The sequence below is a fragment of the Lepidochelys kempii genome, chromosome 7 (genome assembly GCF_965140285.1).
Source record: "Lepidochelys kempii isolate rLepKem1 chromosome 7, rLepKem1.hap1, whole genome shotgun sequence".
NCBI lineage: Eukaryota > Metazoa > Chordata > Testudines > Cheloniidae > Lepidochelys > Lepidochelys kempii.
The window spans coordinates 23,187,771-23,205,449 of NC_136386.1; the positions used below are offsets into that span (position 1 = coordinate 23,187,771).

Here is a 17,679-nt window from a genome sequence, read left to right on the forward strand (position 1 = left end):
TCTAATCCAGTCCCCTGCACTCAAGGCAGGACTAGGTATTATCTAGACCATCCCTGACAGGTGTTTGTCCAACCTGCTCTTAAAAATCCACAGTGAAGGAGATTCCACAACCTCCCTAGGCAATTTATTCCAGTGCTTAACCACTCTGACAGTTAGGAATTTTCTCCTAATGTCCAACCTAAACCGCCCTTGCTGCAATTTAAGCCCACTGCTTCTTGTCCTGTCCTCAGAGGTTAAGAAAAACAATTTTTCTCCCTCCTCCTTGTAACAACCTTTTATGTACTTGAAAACTGTTATCATGTCCCCTCAGTCTTCTCTTCTCCAGACTAAAAAAAAACAATTTTTTTCAATCTTCCCTCATAGGTCATGTTTTGTAGACCTTCAATAATTTTTGTTGTTCTTCTCTGGACTTTCTCCAATTTGTCCACATCTTTCCTGAAATGTGGCACCCAGAACTGGACACAATACTCCAGTTGAGGCGTAATCAGCGCAGAGTAGAGCGTAAGAATTACTTCTCGTGTCTTGCTTACAATACTCCTGCTAATACATCCCAGAATGATGTTTGCTTTTTTTGCAACAGCGTTACACTGTTGACTCATATTTAGCTTGAGATCCACTATGACCCCCAGATCCCTTTCCGCAGTACTCCTTCCTAGGCAGTCATTTCCCATTTTGTATGTGCATAACTGATTGCTCCTTCCTAAGTGGAGTACTTTGCATTTGTCCTTATTACATTTAATCCTGTTTACTTCAGACCATTTCTCCAGTTTGTCCTGGAAACTGAGAAGTACCAGCATTATCAGAGATCAGGAGGAAGGTCCCGTGGTGAGAATAAAGAAGGCGTTGGGAGGAGGCCATGGGGAAGTAGCCCAGGGAGTTGTAGCTGTCACGCAGCTGTTACAGGAGCCACTGTGGACAGCTGCACTCCACAGGGCCCTGGGCTGGAACCTGGAGTAGAGGGCGAGCCCGGGTTCCCCCCATCCCTCCATCCCCCGCAACTCCCTACTTGATACCGGAGGAGTTGACCTGGACTGTGGGTTCCACCAAAGGGGAAGGTCTCTGGCCTGTTCCCCGATCCACTACGTGGATCATCAGAGACTGTGGGGATTGTTCTTCCTTTTCCCCATGCTGGCCAGTGATGAGGCTAACTTAGTGAACGGCAGATTTGAGCCACGAAAGTGGCCAAACTGAGGGCTGCTGTGAACCTCTGAGGCAAGCAAATCTGCCAATAAGCGCAGGACCCACCAAGACAGAGGAGGAACTTTGTCACAGTATGAATATTATCTAACAGGCATATTTTGTGTCATCTTTCAGCCAAGAATTTTGTGACCTCAAAGCACTAGTGGTTATGACACGTCATTGTGTTTCCATGGCAAACATTGTGCTATCATGTTTTACTAGTTTCTCACAGCAACATTCGGATTCAAAAACAAAAAGCCTAAACCAACTAAGTGCAAATTTCAAAAGACTGATCAGATGCAACAGTAAATGAAGCAATTACATTCATCATGACTAACTGTTTAGTATGAAACTTTCTGAATAAAGGCACTATGGTAGCTTCAGAGACATCAAAAACACCCAGTCTGAACACCATCACACTTTGGCACTGAGTCATATGTAAAGGGTGCTGGTACTGGGATTAGAAAAGGGAGAGAGGGAGGAGTCAGAGTGTGTGTCTGAAAGTCCCCAGGTGGATTTCAAGATGGTGAAAATCTTAGAATCATAGGGTTAGAAGGGACCACAAGGGTCATGTGGTCTAACCCCCTCCCAAGTTGCAGGATTTGTTGTGCGCAGTCACTAAACCATTCAAGAGACAGATGGCTATCCAGCCTCCTGTTGAAAACCTCCAGTGAAGGAGCTTCCACTACCTCCCTAGATAGTCTGTTCCACTGTCCTACTGTTAGGAAGTTTTTCCTGAAATTTAATCTCAAATGAAGTTTTGTGGGTGCATTAGATGGGAAGTCAGACTAGATGATCAAAATTATCCCTTCAGGGTATGGATCTATGGACTATCAGAAATTAGGTTTGAGTGGATGCTTTTTGATTTGCCCCTCTTGCAATCTTTCTGTTATGTGTTTGTACAATGCCAGCATAATGGGTCCCCACTAGTGCAAAATAAATAATGACATAATGTTCTTTTAATGTAGTTGGGGTTTTTTATTTAGCTTGCAAATCCAGCACTTGGAAGTTAGTAAATGTCAGTTTTACAGTTGCCAGTACAACTTCCGTTCTGCCCTGAATGCACTAATGAGGCAGGGTCCCTGCAGGAAGAATAGGATGCAATCATGTCACTGAAAACTGCATCCCTAATGCCTGTGCATAAGGGGGCCAAAATACAGCTGCACTGACAACCGTCAATCCGGAGGTTTGGTTTTCTTACTTTCAAACACTTGACTTTGCAAATTAAATCATGTTCCTTTACATAGTGTTTTTTTTTTGGGGGGTGCAATTTCCAAGGGTTTCATTAAAGGAGAAAGGTAAAGCCAGATTTTATTATGCACAACTCTAGCAACCACCAATCACACATCATCAAGAGGGTTTGAACTCTAGGTCATCAGCATGATAGCACAGACATTGACCACTCATACTGCAGGACTAACTGGCAGCAAAAGGCTATTATTCCAGAGGCAAAAATGGGCAGATGGGACCGTGTGCTGGGCCCAGAGGCGTGGTTGGGGTAAGCCTGGTTCTCTCTCTTCTCTGCCATGTCCCCTGGACATTGTGGGAGCTCCTGCCCCATGTGGTGCCACTGAGGCAGGAGGAGGAACGAGCCCCTGGTGCTATGTGTTGGGTTCGGGCTGGGGTGAGGACTGGGGTTTATGGAGGAAGCCTAGCTGGGCTCCACTCACCCTCACATAGCTGCTCCAGCAGCTCCCAAGCATTTCCAAAATAGTGTTTCTGCTGCTTTGGAGCAGCCTGGGCGCAGCTCTCTAGAATATTCCTGTTTGGCTGCTATTTTGGCATTCTGGCAACGTTTTCCTCAGGCACACAATGGAGCAGGGCTGCCCAGAGGATTCAGGGGGCCTGGGGTCTTTGGCGGTGCGGTCCTTCTGCTTCGGGGCACTTCGCTGAAAACTCTCCTGGGGGCCCCTGCAGGGCCTTGGGCCTGGGGCAAATTGCCCCACTTGTCCCCCCTCTGGGCGGCCCTGCAACAGAGAGAAAGGGGTCTGGTAATTTTCAGATGTTTATCACTCAGCCAAACCTAAACGGTATTTCACAGGACAAGCTCATGGCACATCTGTAACCTCAGCCGAATTTCAAAGGGGTGCTTGCTGCTGTGAACTCTGGAGGTGTCAGAGCTTCTCCAAAAAGGTCAAAAGCAATTTTTATAATGGAAGTTGTTAGGCAACCTAAATATCAAGGTTGCTACCAGCTCTCCCTATAATAATAAATCAGTCCAACCCCCACAGCCTGATTCATCTTTGCTTGTACTTAAACCTAATCTGGATCCAGCCCAGGGCTCAGATTGCACCTCCTTAGTGAACTGGTATGGTATGTTTTTGTTTTGTGTTTTTGGCTGGCTGCCATTTTGATTTTGCTCCTGTGCCCTTCACACTGCCTAGCTGACACTCAACAGCCATCTTGAGTTGTTATCGGCACCCCTGGAGAATCAGAGGCCAGAGGCACCACATGCAAACACACACCTGGGCTCAAAAGCACCAGCTGTCAACTACCTGAAGGCCCCAGACTTGAATGAGGGGAAAGTCAATACCGCACACTGGCTACTGCTCCTGCCACCAAGTCCCTGGGCTGCCACTGCTTTAAACTCCCGTCATTGGGGGCTCCACTCATTGCCACTTCTCAAGTCTCTCAGCCTGCCTGAGAGAGTACAGCCAGAGTAGCAGTAACAGCCACCTCAGCAGCACGGGAGGAGCAACTGTACAGGCAACAATCCAAAGCCCCACGAAGGGGGAGTCAGTGGACCTACTGAGCTTTGCTGAGAGTGAGCTGAACCCAGAAGAGCATGCCAAACAGTGCAGAGTGTGCAAGGGTGAGCTGAGCCCAAGATGTCTCCAAGACTCACCAAGGGTAAGCTGAGCCCTGGTAGGCCTCTGAACCCCAGGGATGGCATAATGGCATTTTGTTTGGATGTTTCCTGTAGGGCAGGGTTTGATTTGTGGGTGGAGCTTTGGAAAGTACCACTTTTTTTTAGTTTGATCCTTGATCCAGATCTGGACCCTGGCTCATGTGTGTTGTCCTGCTGAGAGGCGCCATCTTCCCGTAATATTACTTCTGACAATGGCCATTCTAGGTATGTGAAAAACCATTTCTGTTCTGCTGAAATTCCAGTTTCAAATCTGCTTTAACTTGACTTGGGAAGCTTAATTCTGTAGCCACTAAAACAATGGTGTCCACATTAACTGGCTTGGTTCTCCTAAGAAGTGAACTAATATTAAGTCAGGAGGAATTATTAATCTATTTGTCTCTGACGCTCTGCTCCCCCAGGCATTCCAGTGTCACAAATGCTATCTGTCAGCAATATTGCAGCCCCCAGCAAGATGCGCAGAAATATGGTGTTTTAATTAATTGAAATCTTGTTGACAATTAATCTATAGTTTTGCAGACAAGCTGCTCTTAAAGTGAACATTCAGAATAATGCAATGGGCAATAGCCATCTCGTGTTCTACTAGATGTTTTGCTGAGCTACTGCCATAGCTACGGATTTTAAACCAGCTTTTGTAGCTTGCCTGCATAATGGTCTTGTTGATACATTTTATATTTCCTTTGCCTTTTTACATAAAATGAAATCCTAGACCCTGCACAGGGTGACAGCTATTAGTGTTTCGAGCTGTGTGTATGGCATAAGCAGTCACATTAGCATGCTTCACTGAAGGATGTGGCAAGCTCATGTTAAGTTATTCAGCATTACATATTTATAAAATGCCTGCCAGTTAAGTTTCCTATTTCTTTCACTGATTCTGAAGATAAAAATGTTCATGGGTTAAAATCGTGGAGGGGTGTGTGTGGGGGGGTGTGCGTGTTTGTTAGAAGTGGGTTATTTGCTTTCACTCTAGGTTTGCCAAGGTGCAAATTTGTTGACCTTCACATCATGTTGTCAAGCTTATGTGCTTTCCTAGGCTTGGGGGAGGGTTTGAATCAATTGAGGAATTGGTAGAAGCTGTACTTTTGCTAGGGGTTTTTGTTTACAGATATTGACCCAATTGTATAATTAGTAGAGTTGTAGGAATAAATTCTGGGCATACATGCAGATATAATTCTTAAATTATTTTTAAAAATTAAATACTATTGTTTGCTAAGAGCACGTGCCTAGGCTGTCACTCAAAACTACCCACCCTCATATGTCCTTGGCTGTTTTGCAAAACAAAAGGAAAACTACCTGAATTCAGCTATTAAAGGCCCTACCTCAAACACAGGGTCTGCTGCTATTGGTCCATCACATATAAAAGTCCTTCCGAACCTCATCAATTAAATCCACTTGATACTGAGCTAGGTGTATTTGAAGTGGCAGTTAACCCCTTCTCTACCTCAAATACAGTTCAGAGCAGTAATATATGTTTATACCAATGTTGCTACAATGAATTAAAGACGTAGCTAGTATGTTTGTGCACCACTGCCTTCTCCTGGATGAAATCAGAGATGCTTAACTGTGTGTCATAGGACCCATCCTGTTAATAACAACTGGAGATTCTCCTTTGGCTTAAGTGGTAGGGGAGTCTCTGATTTTGGAGCAGGAGGGCCTGAGTTACATCCTTGTAGTTATTATGAAGTTCCAAGTAGCCACGGCATGCAGCATAGGGACACTCATGAAGTCCTAGACAATCATGGAATTGTTACGTTTCTATACTGTGACAAAGTTCCTCTTCTACTTTGGTGGGTATTGCACTTATTGGCAGATCTGCTCGCCTTGGAGCTTCACGGCAGCCCTCAGTTTGGCCGTTTTCGTGAATCCACAGTCCAGGTCAACTCCTCCTGTGTCTGACCAGGAGTTGGGAGGTTTGGGGGGAACCCGGGCCCGCCCTCTACTCTGGGTTCCAGCCCAGGACCCTGTGGAATGCAGCTGTCTAGAGTGCCTCCTGGAACAGCTGTGCGACAGTTACAACTCCCTGGGCTACTTCCCAATGACCTCCTCCCAACACCTTCTTTATCCTCACCATAGGACCTTCATCCTGGTGTCTGATAATGCTTATACTCCTCAGTCCTCCAACAGTCAGCGTTCTCACTCTCAGCTCCTAGCGCCTCTTGCTCCCAGCTCCTTACACGTGCACCACAAACTGAAGTGAGCTCCTTTTTAAAACCCAGGTGCCCTGATTAGCCTGCCTTAATTGATTGTGGCAGCTTCTTGATTGGCTGCAGGTGTTCTAATCAGCCCGTCTATCTTAATTGTCTCCAGAAGGTTCCTGATTGTTCTGGAACCGTCCCTGTTACCTTACCCAGGGAAAAGGGACCTACTTAAGCTGGGGCTAATATATCTGCCTTCTATTACCCTCCTGCAGCCATCCGGCCCGATCCTGTCACAATACAGATATTTAAATAGCTAACCCAAATGTATTTAACTGCCTCATCATCATCATTTACATGACGTGCTCTTGAAAACAAATATATAAATTGGAATAGTGTTTAGTTTCTAGCAGGGCAGTGCCATGTTGTAATTACTGTATTCCAGCTGAGCTAATGAGTTTGGATCTCAGCACCATCCTTTCCTGAGAGTGGACTAGCTTAACGGTTTTTTATTTTGACTAATCTACCATAACGTCTGCTCCCTTCAGTCTCATCTGTTATATGATTTAGATGGAGAATAATTGTTGTGCTTGTTTTGGATTATAGTGGTTACAGTACATTACTTGAAGCAAATTAAATTTAGACATATTAAGGAGCCTGGCACAGTAAATACTGTACTTGTGAAGTTTGGGGGATGTGGGATTGGAACAAAACTGTTTCTGAAGCACCCTGCTATGTTCCCAGTTAAATAAAGCAGGAGGGCAAGTTCTTGGCTGATTGCTGCCTGTTTGCAACCCTGCTTGTTTCCCTGATCAGTTAGAATTTACTAGGTAACACTGAATATTTAAAGTTCTCCTGTCCACAGTTATTATGTTTTGAATACATTTTCCTATTAATAAATGGGATGCAGAATCCCTGTTTTGTTTTGCACAGATCTAGCTCATCATAAGCTGTCAAGCTGCAGGCTCTCAACCATCTATCAAGCCTGCATGTGGAATCCACACTAAGAAGCTGCTGAATGACCTTTCACCTAATTTTCACACTAACCAGAGTAATATGTAATTCAGCTCTTGGGGGAGAGAGAGAGAGAGAGAGAGAGAGAGCTCTAGCAAGCTCTGTTCCTAGAAATGGCTGCCCACTTATCCAGCATTCATCAACCTAAAACACACAACAGTAACTAAGGCTGATATAGGTCTCAGAAGCAATGACGATCTGCACCTGCTTGCTACGGGTTCTGAATTTGACCCCGTGTTTGATGGGAAGATATTAGTAATCCAGTCACACTTCAGATCAAGTTTCTATTTATATCTAGTTTAGAAAGTGTTAATAAATGTTCAATAAATGTTCAACAATTGTTATAGAGTCCAATAGGTTGCTTATAAACATGGCTTACAGCCATGTATAACATCTGCTGATGTACTTATAACTGTCTATAACATATTGTTACCCCCTGGGGCCAAAATGTGGGGTCTAGTAGGTTGTTCCAGCTAGCAGCAGAAACTGGTGATAGTCGGGATTTCTTTGATGCAGTTTTGTTCACTTATAAAGAATGTACAAAGTCCTGTGTCTCTGAATGCAGAAGGAACCAAGAACAAAAGGAGCACTTTCTTAGCTTTCAGCCCAAGCCTAGGGTTGCCAGTTTTGGCTGGCCGTATTTCTGGAGGTTTCATCACCTAACATAATCTTTAATTAAATATTAATCTTTAATTCCTGGAGACTCCAGGACAATCCTGAAGGGTTGGCAATCCTACCCAAGCTGCTTTAGACCCAAAAGCTGTCTCTGTAGCTTTATCCAGGGACACCCTGTGCTGAGAGGCTACTGCTAAGCTTTCTTGTGGTTTTTTGCCTCTGCTTTTGTTCTATTCTTACCTGTTCACCATTTCAGTGTGTGTGCTCTCCACCCACACACCAGCCCACCTGGTCACAATGCCTAGTCAAACCCTCCGCTCACCTGCTGCTAGTTTCTGAGCAGACTCTGTTAGGGTTTGTTTTAGGTGTGACCCTTAAGTGTCTCTTACAACTGTCTTAAATGTGGGACTTGGTCACACATCAGTTTGAATGAAGTTTTAATTTAACCCCTAACAATGTTTCACACACCTCATAACAATATACTGCTTGTGTCTACAACATGCTTATAACATTTATTAATCCTTTCTAAACCATTTATCAATGGGATCTTAGCATAGAGTGGGACCAGTAATTCTGTTTCTGTAAGGGCCTGGTCCTGCAGCCCTTACTCATGTGCTACTGAAGTCAATGCACCTAATCTTGTGACCGTTGAAGTTAATGTGAGTTTTGCCATTAACTTCAGTGGGAACAAAATCAGGCCTGAGGAGAGTACGCATGAGCGTAAGGAATGCAAGATAAAAGGATAAATAATTAGAAAGGCTCTGGATATTGAAACCCAAACAAAGACAGTTGAAATAGCAGTGGAAATGGGAGGTCCTCCCTCTAAGCCACCACATCCAACTTTTAAAAACAGCGTATAGGTCATGAGTGCACTGACCGCTCATGAAGTTGAGACTGGGGGGCTAGAAGCATTAGACGCTAGGTAGGCAGATCGATAGAGGCCTTGTCTGAATTGGGTTCATTCTCTGAACAGATGCACCGAACTGTAAGATACATCGCACCACTGTACACCCAAGCCACAATGTGCCTCCTAGTTCTCCCCGAGCTCTGGTGGGTCCGTACCCTGCACCAATTCTAAGCCTGGCACAATGTGCACTGGCCAGTGTGCTGAGGGGTGAAGCCCAGGCTTTCCCTGTTCCCTGCACACATGCACAGATAAGGAGATGTAGTGACTCTGCAAAGGGTGTGCTCTGTGATGTGAGTAGCCAGCTCAGAGGAGTTAGGGAGCACCGTATGCCCCCATGCTCCCCTGCATGGGCACACAGGATGGCTCATGATCTGGCTCCTAGTGATGGACAGAAATGGGATTGAGTACCTGGAGAAAACATTTTCCTCTTTTGTCCAATTGCAAGTCAGGATTTCATGTCTCCCATGATGACAGGCTAACAAACCATTTAACCCATTGCAGCAAAAGCATGTGCATTCCCCTGCCCCCAAGCTTGTAACATTGTAACAGGTAATTAGGAAGGCAGCTATGAATGGCCATGAATAATGTGGCGGGAGGTGTTGTAGTCATGCTATATGGAGAGAACATTATGTGTTTTCTGGTACAGAGAATCACAGAAATCAGAGACGTGTAAATTGTAAAGGACCTTAAAAAGACAGGTAAAAACCCCATTGGGTAAACAAACCAATGCTGGAATCAAAGCATTTCAACAGTGACAAGTCAGATTTAGAATAGCTGTTAAACGCCAATGGCTGGAGGTGTTGGAGAATAAAGACCAGAATGAGGATCTGCCAGACATTTTGGGGATCTGGTGGGTCTGTAATGCCTGAATGAATCCTTCAAGGAAAGCTAAGAGCAGCCAGTTAACAATTTAGCAGCTAGAGTTTTAGTGGCTGTTTTGAAGCTGATCCAGGACAAAGAGTTAGGGTGCAGTATGGAGATGTGTGTGTCAGACATAGAAAAGTGGTATGACGATGTGGGGGGAAAAGCCAGGACTGAGATCAGCAGCTGTGCATAAAGGAGCTTGGGACAGGAATTTCACAGACCACAGAAGCCTACTGATGAGAAGCAGACACATGAATGCTAATTCCAGCTGTGAAAGTGACATACGTGTGGCCTTTGTCGAGCCTCTTAATCACTTCATGCATCAGTTTCCTCATCTGTAAAATGGAGGCAATAATATTTACACCAATGGGCTATTAAGGATTGATTAGATACTGGACCAAATTTGTGCCTGGTGTAACTCCACTGAAGTAAAATTAGTAAGGTTTAGTTTGTTCCCTTGTCTCTAAAGTGCTGTTCAAATATTTTCCTCATATGTTCTTATGGTTAAAGCAGTGTTCCAGAGTTCCAGTTGCCAGAGTTCCAGTTCCAGAGTTCCAGTTGCCAGCTCTGCTACAGAATTCCTGTGTGACCTTGGGCAAGTCACTTCATTTTCCTGTGCCTCAGTTTCCCTTTTGTAAAACATTAATAATAATACCGATAAAATAAGGGTGTTGTTGGGGTAGATTCATTAATGACTGTGCAGCTCAGATAATACAGTGATGGGGGGCCATGCAAATACTTGGCTAGATTTGCAAGTGGTGCTTACACTTCAAGATGGAAAATAAATATCAAAGAGATCAGAAGTAATACATAACCTATATCCACAAGGCAAAGTTGTTACCCCCAAACCACATATGGAATGCAATTTGACAGAACAGAAAAACAAATAAAATATTTATAGCATTGCCTGAAGCAATATTGTAGGTCTTAACATGCAGTGGTCCATCTTGATTCAAGTGGCATGAGAAATCATACAATGAAAAATCAGTCCAGTAATGCTGGATAGTGAAATGCATTAAAAAATATAGCTTTTAATAGAATTGGATGTTTCTGAGCATATGGATGGAGGCGGCCATCTTATTGAAAAGTAACATTCTCTCTGTCAGTTTCATCCTGCTTTAAACACATGGAGAGAAGAACATTGTTATGTAAAAAATGATACCATTTTGTTTACAAACAAAACATTTATATCAGCCTTAGTTACTGTTGTGTGTTTTAGGTTGATGAATGCTGGATAAGTGGGCAGCCATCTCTAGGAACAGAGCTTGCTAGAGCTCTCTCTCTCTCTCTCTCTCTCTCTCTCTCCCCCCCCCCCCAAGAGCTGATGGGCTAAAGTGTTAAGCAGGATTTTGAAGATTATGCCTGCAAATTCTACATGCAGAATACTGTAGTTTGCATATGTGAAATGTTATTTTTATTGGCAAATTAAAGTCTCAATTACAAAACAAGGTCTTTATTGCCTGGAAAAGGTGGTTTTATAGGTGCAGTATTAGGTCTGTACACAGATTTTGCACCAGTATAACTATGCCAGTTAGGGGTGTGCTTTTTACCAATATAGTTGAATCGACACAATCTCTAGTCTGGCAAAGTTATACTGGTATAAAGATGCCTTATACTGGTATAGCCTATTCCCCTTCTTATATAAGAATAAGCTATACTGTTATAAATACTTTTATAGTGATATAACTGCATTCTCACTGGGGAGAGGGGTATTGCACCGCTTTAACTCTACCAGTATGTTAAAGTGGTACAGCTTCTGTCTGTAGACAAGCCCATAGGCAGAGTTAACCGGAGCTAGCCTACCATGGGTGAAGCATCCCCTCTGCAAAGTCCTACCCAATCTAGACCCATGGAACTGCATCCCCACTGGTGCTTTACTAGTCTGTGTGCTTGGCTGGATTTCTAGCAGGATATCCCATTGTTCTTCGTGGAGTATTAAACTGGACTACTTTCTGAATCCATTCACAGTGTATTGTAGGAGAACGTGTCTGTTCTATGTAGGCTCCTGTGAGAAAATCTTATGGATCTTACTCAAAAAAATACCTCTCAGGATTACTTCTGATGGTTCAATCAGTATCTCTAGCAGAATGAAATCTCAGTTTGTGTAACAGTGAAATCTATTAAGTGACCATTTGAGTCACTAAAAAGAAATAATTTGCTTAATGTAGGTGGTTGAATATAAAAGTGGAGCAGAACTGTGCTAAATTTGTTTGGGGATACTGTGGGGTGGTTTCTTAAGACAAGTTGCCCAATAAGGGTGATCTCTTGAGTGAGTGTAGGTTCTACTGTGCACTCATAAAATCACTTTTCAGCAAAATAAGCTACTATAAGAGATTGAAGCTTAGAAATACAAATTATAATTAAAATAACAGAGAAACTGATGAGACAGTGCTTAGAGCATCACTTGAGTTACCTCTAAGCTAAGGTTTGGGATTCGCGTTAAAGCCTGAATCCAGACTAGAGACTGGAACCAATGGCCCCAAACTCACACAAGGTATTCTTGCAAAATTTTGGCCCAAAATAATATTAGACAATAGTGGCAATAAATAATACTTAGCTCTTACATAGCAGTGGAAGTCTTACGAGATCATCTCTTTTTGTGAGATTTCTACCCTGTTCGGCTGAAACCTTGCAAGAATGCATTGGCTGTGCACAAACTGGATCTGCAGCATTGGTCCTTTCTGTTTTTAGACCCAAAATCTGGAACCAGAATCACAGAACCACATTTGAATTCAGTGATTTGAATTTGATTCCCACCAAAATTCAAAGGGCTTCAGAGATGAAGAACCAATTTTAGCCCATTTCTTGTTAACATATTTTTTCTTTGTCTCAGATAATTCTCTTTATGTGAACCAAATAGGTGTAGTTTCCTTTTAAGTTAAGCGAGATAAGACTAGAGAAATTATGACATCCTTTATTCCAACAACATAGACTCTCTTTTTTTCTCTCAAGAGTTGAGCGTTAACTAACACCCCATGTGCTGGAAAACAGAATTCGTAGAGAGAGGAACAAAACTGGTTACAACAGCCTACAAAAAAGGGAAACAAAAGACACTAAAGGTTATGAGTCATGAGGGTCAGGAAAAGACACAGCAAGACTTGTGGGGAGGATTTCTGAATCTTCCTTTGATGTTTTAATTAGGATTTTTTTTTCAAGTGTTGCAATCCTCCACAGAATGTTTTAGACAGCTCCACTGTTTGATTTTCTCACTCGATTGTCTCATTTTGTCGTGATCCACGCCAAAGAAATTCCTGGCATAATAATTTATGGCATAAAGGAGTTGATCTAATAATAAATAACAGGACTGGTGCTTCCAGTGTCACATACTGGGGCTGCTTGTGTCTTCCTGTTTGCTTTGAAAGAAACCCTTCTCACTCCTGCTGGGTCATATAGAAACAAGAGCTCTTTGCTGGTGCTTGTAGATGTCATTTGTTTACAGTCTCTGTCAATCAAACCTTTCTTCTCCATATTTTAACTGGGTGTTTTAGCAGCTTGTTCTCTTCTTTCATGGATGGATGGTGCTTTCCTACCTATTATTCTTCCTCTTTCCTTGCTGAACTGCATGAGTTTGATAAGCAAAACATCACGACTGGTTAGCTCCCCCCGGGCTGTATGAAGAAATGGAACAAGGGGTATTTAGATAGGGACAAATCCTAACGAGGTCTTACTCAGGTTATATTCAGGCTTTACTCAAGAAAACTCCTGAAGGGGAATTAAAGCTAAAGTAAGGGCTCAGGATTTAGTTCAGTGACAAATGCAGCCTACCCCTTGTTCAAACTTGTTTTCCCCTCTTCCACAATTAATTGTGGGCAAAACTGAGAAAAAATTATGATTTGAGGTTCTGAACTGAGACAGAAGCATCTCTTTGTGTTACCATATGAGAAACGATGTGACTGGAGTTGGTGAATAGTTTCTTTAGGAATGAACACATGGCAGAAGGCACAGGTAATTGGAAACAGGGTTGGCTTTGGGTGCTCACCACACCAGTTGATGTGGGGGAGCTACACTAATGTAGATTTACCCCCAGTTATCAGGGTGGGGAAACTTATCCTGAAATTCTTTTTTCCACATGACTGTCCCCCACATCCTGAAAGCCAACCTTCCAGGACAGTTGAAGAGCCCTGGATGTATGTTAGGTCTCGTGATATCGAGCCATTGTGACACAATTGTTTTCACCTGTTGCTCCTAAATCATAAGAAGACATGGATGTTGTGGATAAGACTGGGGAACTGCTAAGACTGTTCTCATGGGAGAGAATGAAAGGCCTGTGCTCCCAAGGTTACAAGCTTTGCAGCTCTCTGGAACTTCAACATTTTCTTTCCTCTTCTTTCCTTTGCTGGTTGATCCACAAAGCAAAATTGCTGTCAGCCTCAAAGAAGGGAAAGGTACAAATGCTCTCACATACACTCACTAGAGATAAAGGCATAGGTTTTGAGGGCATGTAAAAAAGGATCAAGAGCAGCCTCCAAGGAAGAGATGAATGGGAGTGCCAGTCTGGACACACTGCACAATGAAACCTGTCACCAGATTATTAAGTCTCAGAGAAAATATGTTGGGTATTTAATGTTTCTTATTGTGATAGTTCTTCTCCTGATGGTTGTGAAATGCCTGTGCTTGCGAATCTTTGAGACTCAGCTTTTAGTAAAGCCATCTAGAGAGTCATCTGATGTGGAGGAAGGAGACTAGTAGCAAAACACATTGACATCCTCTTCTCAAAGTAAGCAAAGTTTAGATTAAGGTCACTTGCTGTGAGAACCTAACTTTGAAATGAAAAGAAAAAGTGAGGAAAATGAAAGCCCTTTTCATTTATAGAAAAGAACTTGGCTTTGAGTAGCAAAACTGCTGGAAAGTTCAGGTCCTGTGTTAGCAAAGAAAAGGTTTTTCCTTTTTCCAGGAAGTGTAATGCGGCGCTGCATCTAAAGAAGCAAAATTTTCCCTTCTCTGGTGGCTCTTTTGTTAAGTTAAGATTTGTCAGCCTCAATAAAAAGCATTTTGTTGTAAGAATGGCTGTGATTTAATGTGGTTGCTCTACCCTGATTGTTTATGACAAGTTCCTCACAAAGAGGAAGGATTAATTCATTATTTTTGCAAACTTCTTTGACCCTGTTGACTTTGCCTTTGATATTTTGTTGTTGCTACTATTTTTCAGCTCGCCATGAAATTATCACCAAAGAGATCCTAGAGCTGGATACGTGGGAAAACCAGTGGAATGTGGTGGCCATCAACATCCTCATGCATGACAGCTACGATGTCTGCCTTGTAGCTAGACTGAACCCCCGAGATCTTATCCCCCCACCCTCTGACCTAGTGGATCAATAGAAATGCAGTTGTTCCTTGTGCTTCCAGATTCTGCTGTAGCTGAAGAGCTCAGAATAGAGAGAGATGTGCAGCTTGACCTCAGAAGTGGTCTGAGGTGAAAATTGAGTTCTACAGAGATGAGTCTGTGACATGCTCAAGCAAGCAGTGCCTTAGACCTGTGATCTCAGCCACTGCTATGTACTCAGTATTGGTACTTCAAGCTTTTGTGATTGGTACTATGGGCTTCCCATCCCAATAAGCCTCTGGAGTTGGCCCAGGCACCCTACCACAGCACTTCATCGTTTAGCCGTGTAAGCTCTAATGTACAACGCAGGTTGGGCTGCTGTGGGCCTTAGCCTCACCATCATAGTTGCAGCTCAAGGCCCATTGCAGGGTAAAGCAGCACAGCTGAATGAGAGCCCTAGCAGGTGCAGATAAAGTTTCAAGGGAAGATTCTGCCTTCACGTACATGCTGTGCACCCCATTGATTTCAGCAGGGTTAACGTGGGTGTTAAGAGCTTGTAGAACTTGGTCTGAAATTGGTACAGTTGCCCAAAGGGGTAAATTGAAGCTGGCCCAGTGCATGAGCAGTGGTAGTGGGAGAGAAGAGGCAAGGAGCCTTCCTTTCTTTTGCACTCCTGCAGAGGGGCCAACCATAGTCCCAGTGGGGAGCACAGACTAGAGCAAATAGTAATACTAACTACCTTAAAGAGGTTGGGCTGAATGTAGGCTGTGGCCCTGCCTCCATCCCCTCTGGAGGCGAACCAGTTTTGGGGGAGAGCATCCTGCATCTTCTCTCAGTATTCTGAAGCTCCTGCACCAGTGTCAGGAGGAAATCCAGTGCTCAGGGGCTTGCACTGCTGTGTGACCAGGTGTAGCCAGTACCTTGAAGGTACAGTTTGGCTCAGTTTTGAAGCCCTTATTAGTTACAACTTTGAATACAATATTTGAAAAGGGGGGGGAGAGAAATGAAACACAAAAATAAAAATTAAACCAACTTTATCATCAGCAAATGAGATTTGCTGCCATGCATCCACACAAAGAGAACAAAGATTGTGACGGCAGCTCCTCAGCAGTCTAGCGGTCCTTGTTTATATCAGGCTATTGTTTAAATAGAAGTAGCTTTCATGTAGCATTGGGATAAACTCTGCACCAAAAGAGGGATTTTGCTGTTTCCAGAGGGACTTAAGAGTAGTTCAGACAGAATGATCACATTGAGCTTCTTGAAGCAGCATTAGGTTCACAGGATTAGATGACAGTAGACTAGAAATGTGCTGAAGTCTTGCCAGGTAGCTGATATTCAGTTTGAATTAGTAATATCCTTTCATGTGTACTCTGATGCCTGCCTCATAATGTATCTGAGTGTCAATTCCTAGGCAGTACAGGCAAGGGGATTGGGAATCTGAGCAGTTCTGTTGGTCTGAAACTACAATTGAGAGGATGCTGCTTTACTCATAAAATGAGACCATCTTTGGAGAACATAGCAATATGTTATAAAGTGCTGAAATGCTCAAGAATTCATTTGCAGCAAAACGTTGCTGCTTTGGGTCACAAGACCAACAACAAAAAGGGCAAGAAGTGATCAGGAAAGACAGCCTGAGTCCCCTCCGAGAGTTTGAGGACAGTCACTTGCAGAGCAGGATTCACATACTGGAATGGTGCTCCACACTCTTCTTGAATCCTATATTTGGTTCCAAAAGTTCCAGCAGTTTATCATTCTCCCTGCTGTGACTAGTAGCAGGAGGGATGGAGAAGATGACCCGAATGGCCTTTCCCCTCTCTAATTTCTGTGATTCACTAACTATTCCCTTGACTATCCAGTGGGACTATCAATCTGTTTTATAAAAATACTCAACAGGAAGTTCACCAAAGGTTGCTCGATACATACAATACTGCACTGAGGGTCAGTTGGGCAGTGGGTATTTTGGTTTTTAGAAGGAAAGTAGAAATGAGGCTGTGAGCCTTATGAGTCAGCCTATATCTCCCTGCATGTTCCCTAGGCAGGATATGTTTGACAGTCTAAACGTTCATATTTGTGTCTCTCGCCTTTGTAACGTTAAATCATTCTTGTTCCTTTCCTATGTTGACATGTGACCTAGTGTAACTTTAGGGCCAAGATTGCCTCAGTGGTACAAGCTAAGGTGGCCAGTTCTTAGGATCTCTTCTGAAAACCTGGGTTTTTAAAAGCTCTTTGCTGTCAGCACCCAGGTGACATTAAAGTTGCCCGTTAACGTGTTGTAAAAAACACTAGAGAGTTTGCACAATTTCTTAAATTGTAACAAAGGACATTTTCCTTAACCCTTGCTTTCACTGCAGAAAAATTATATCTGCTGTGTTGAGTCATTACAGTTCAGCTACACAGCTTTCTAGCTGACAAGGATTGATACTCTTGAATGACAACTCACTTAGGTGGAAAGTTCTTAAAGACATAGTATCTATCCTCAAGGTTACTTTGAACACTACATCAACATCGATCAGTTTTGTTTCTTTCCTTTATTATTTTTCATTTACAGCTTAGTGGGGAAAATGTGTTGTTTTTGTTTGTTTTTATGACTACTCCTGCTCTGGCTTCTAAGTTTCCTAAGGTTTAAAACTTAAATAGATCTACAGGGGTTGTGAAATACACTCCATTATAGAGAGCTGCCCCTGAAGATCCTAGGGGGACTTAAGTGAGGACATTCCAGTTTGTGGTGGACACAGCGAAAGCCCCTCCATCAAGCTTGCATGCCTCGGATGAAGTGACCTTTCCTCCCCACTCCTTATCTATTGTTTTTTGTATAGTTATTGAAAGAATTGAGTGA

The 17,679-nt window shown here is 43.2% G+C and overlaps 1 protein-coding gene across 1 annotated transcript in view; it reads left to right on the top strand.

The window, feature by feature from the left end:
* KBTBD12 (kelch repeat and BTB domain containing 12) overlaps window positions 1-14,954 on the top strand; it is a 48,182-nt gene extending 33,228 nt beyond the window's left edge. The window contains exon 6 of the mRNA XM_073351377.1: window positions 14,730-14,954. Coding sequence (XP_073207478.1) covers window positions 14,730-14,899 — 170 coding nt within the window. The 3' untranslated portion in view covers window positions 14,900-14,954. The remainder of the gene's footprint in view (window positions 1-14,729) is intronic.
* Window positions 14,955-17,679: the final 2,725 nt, after the last annotated feature.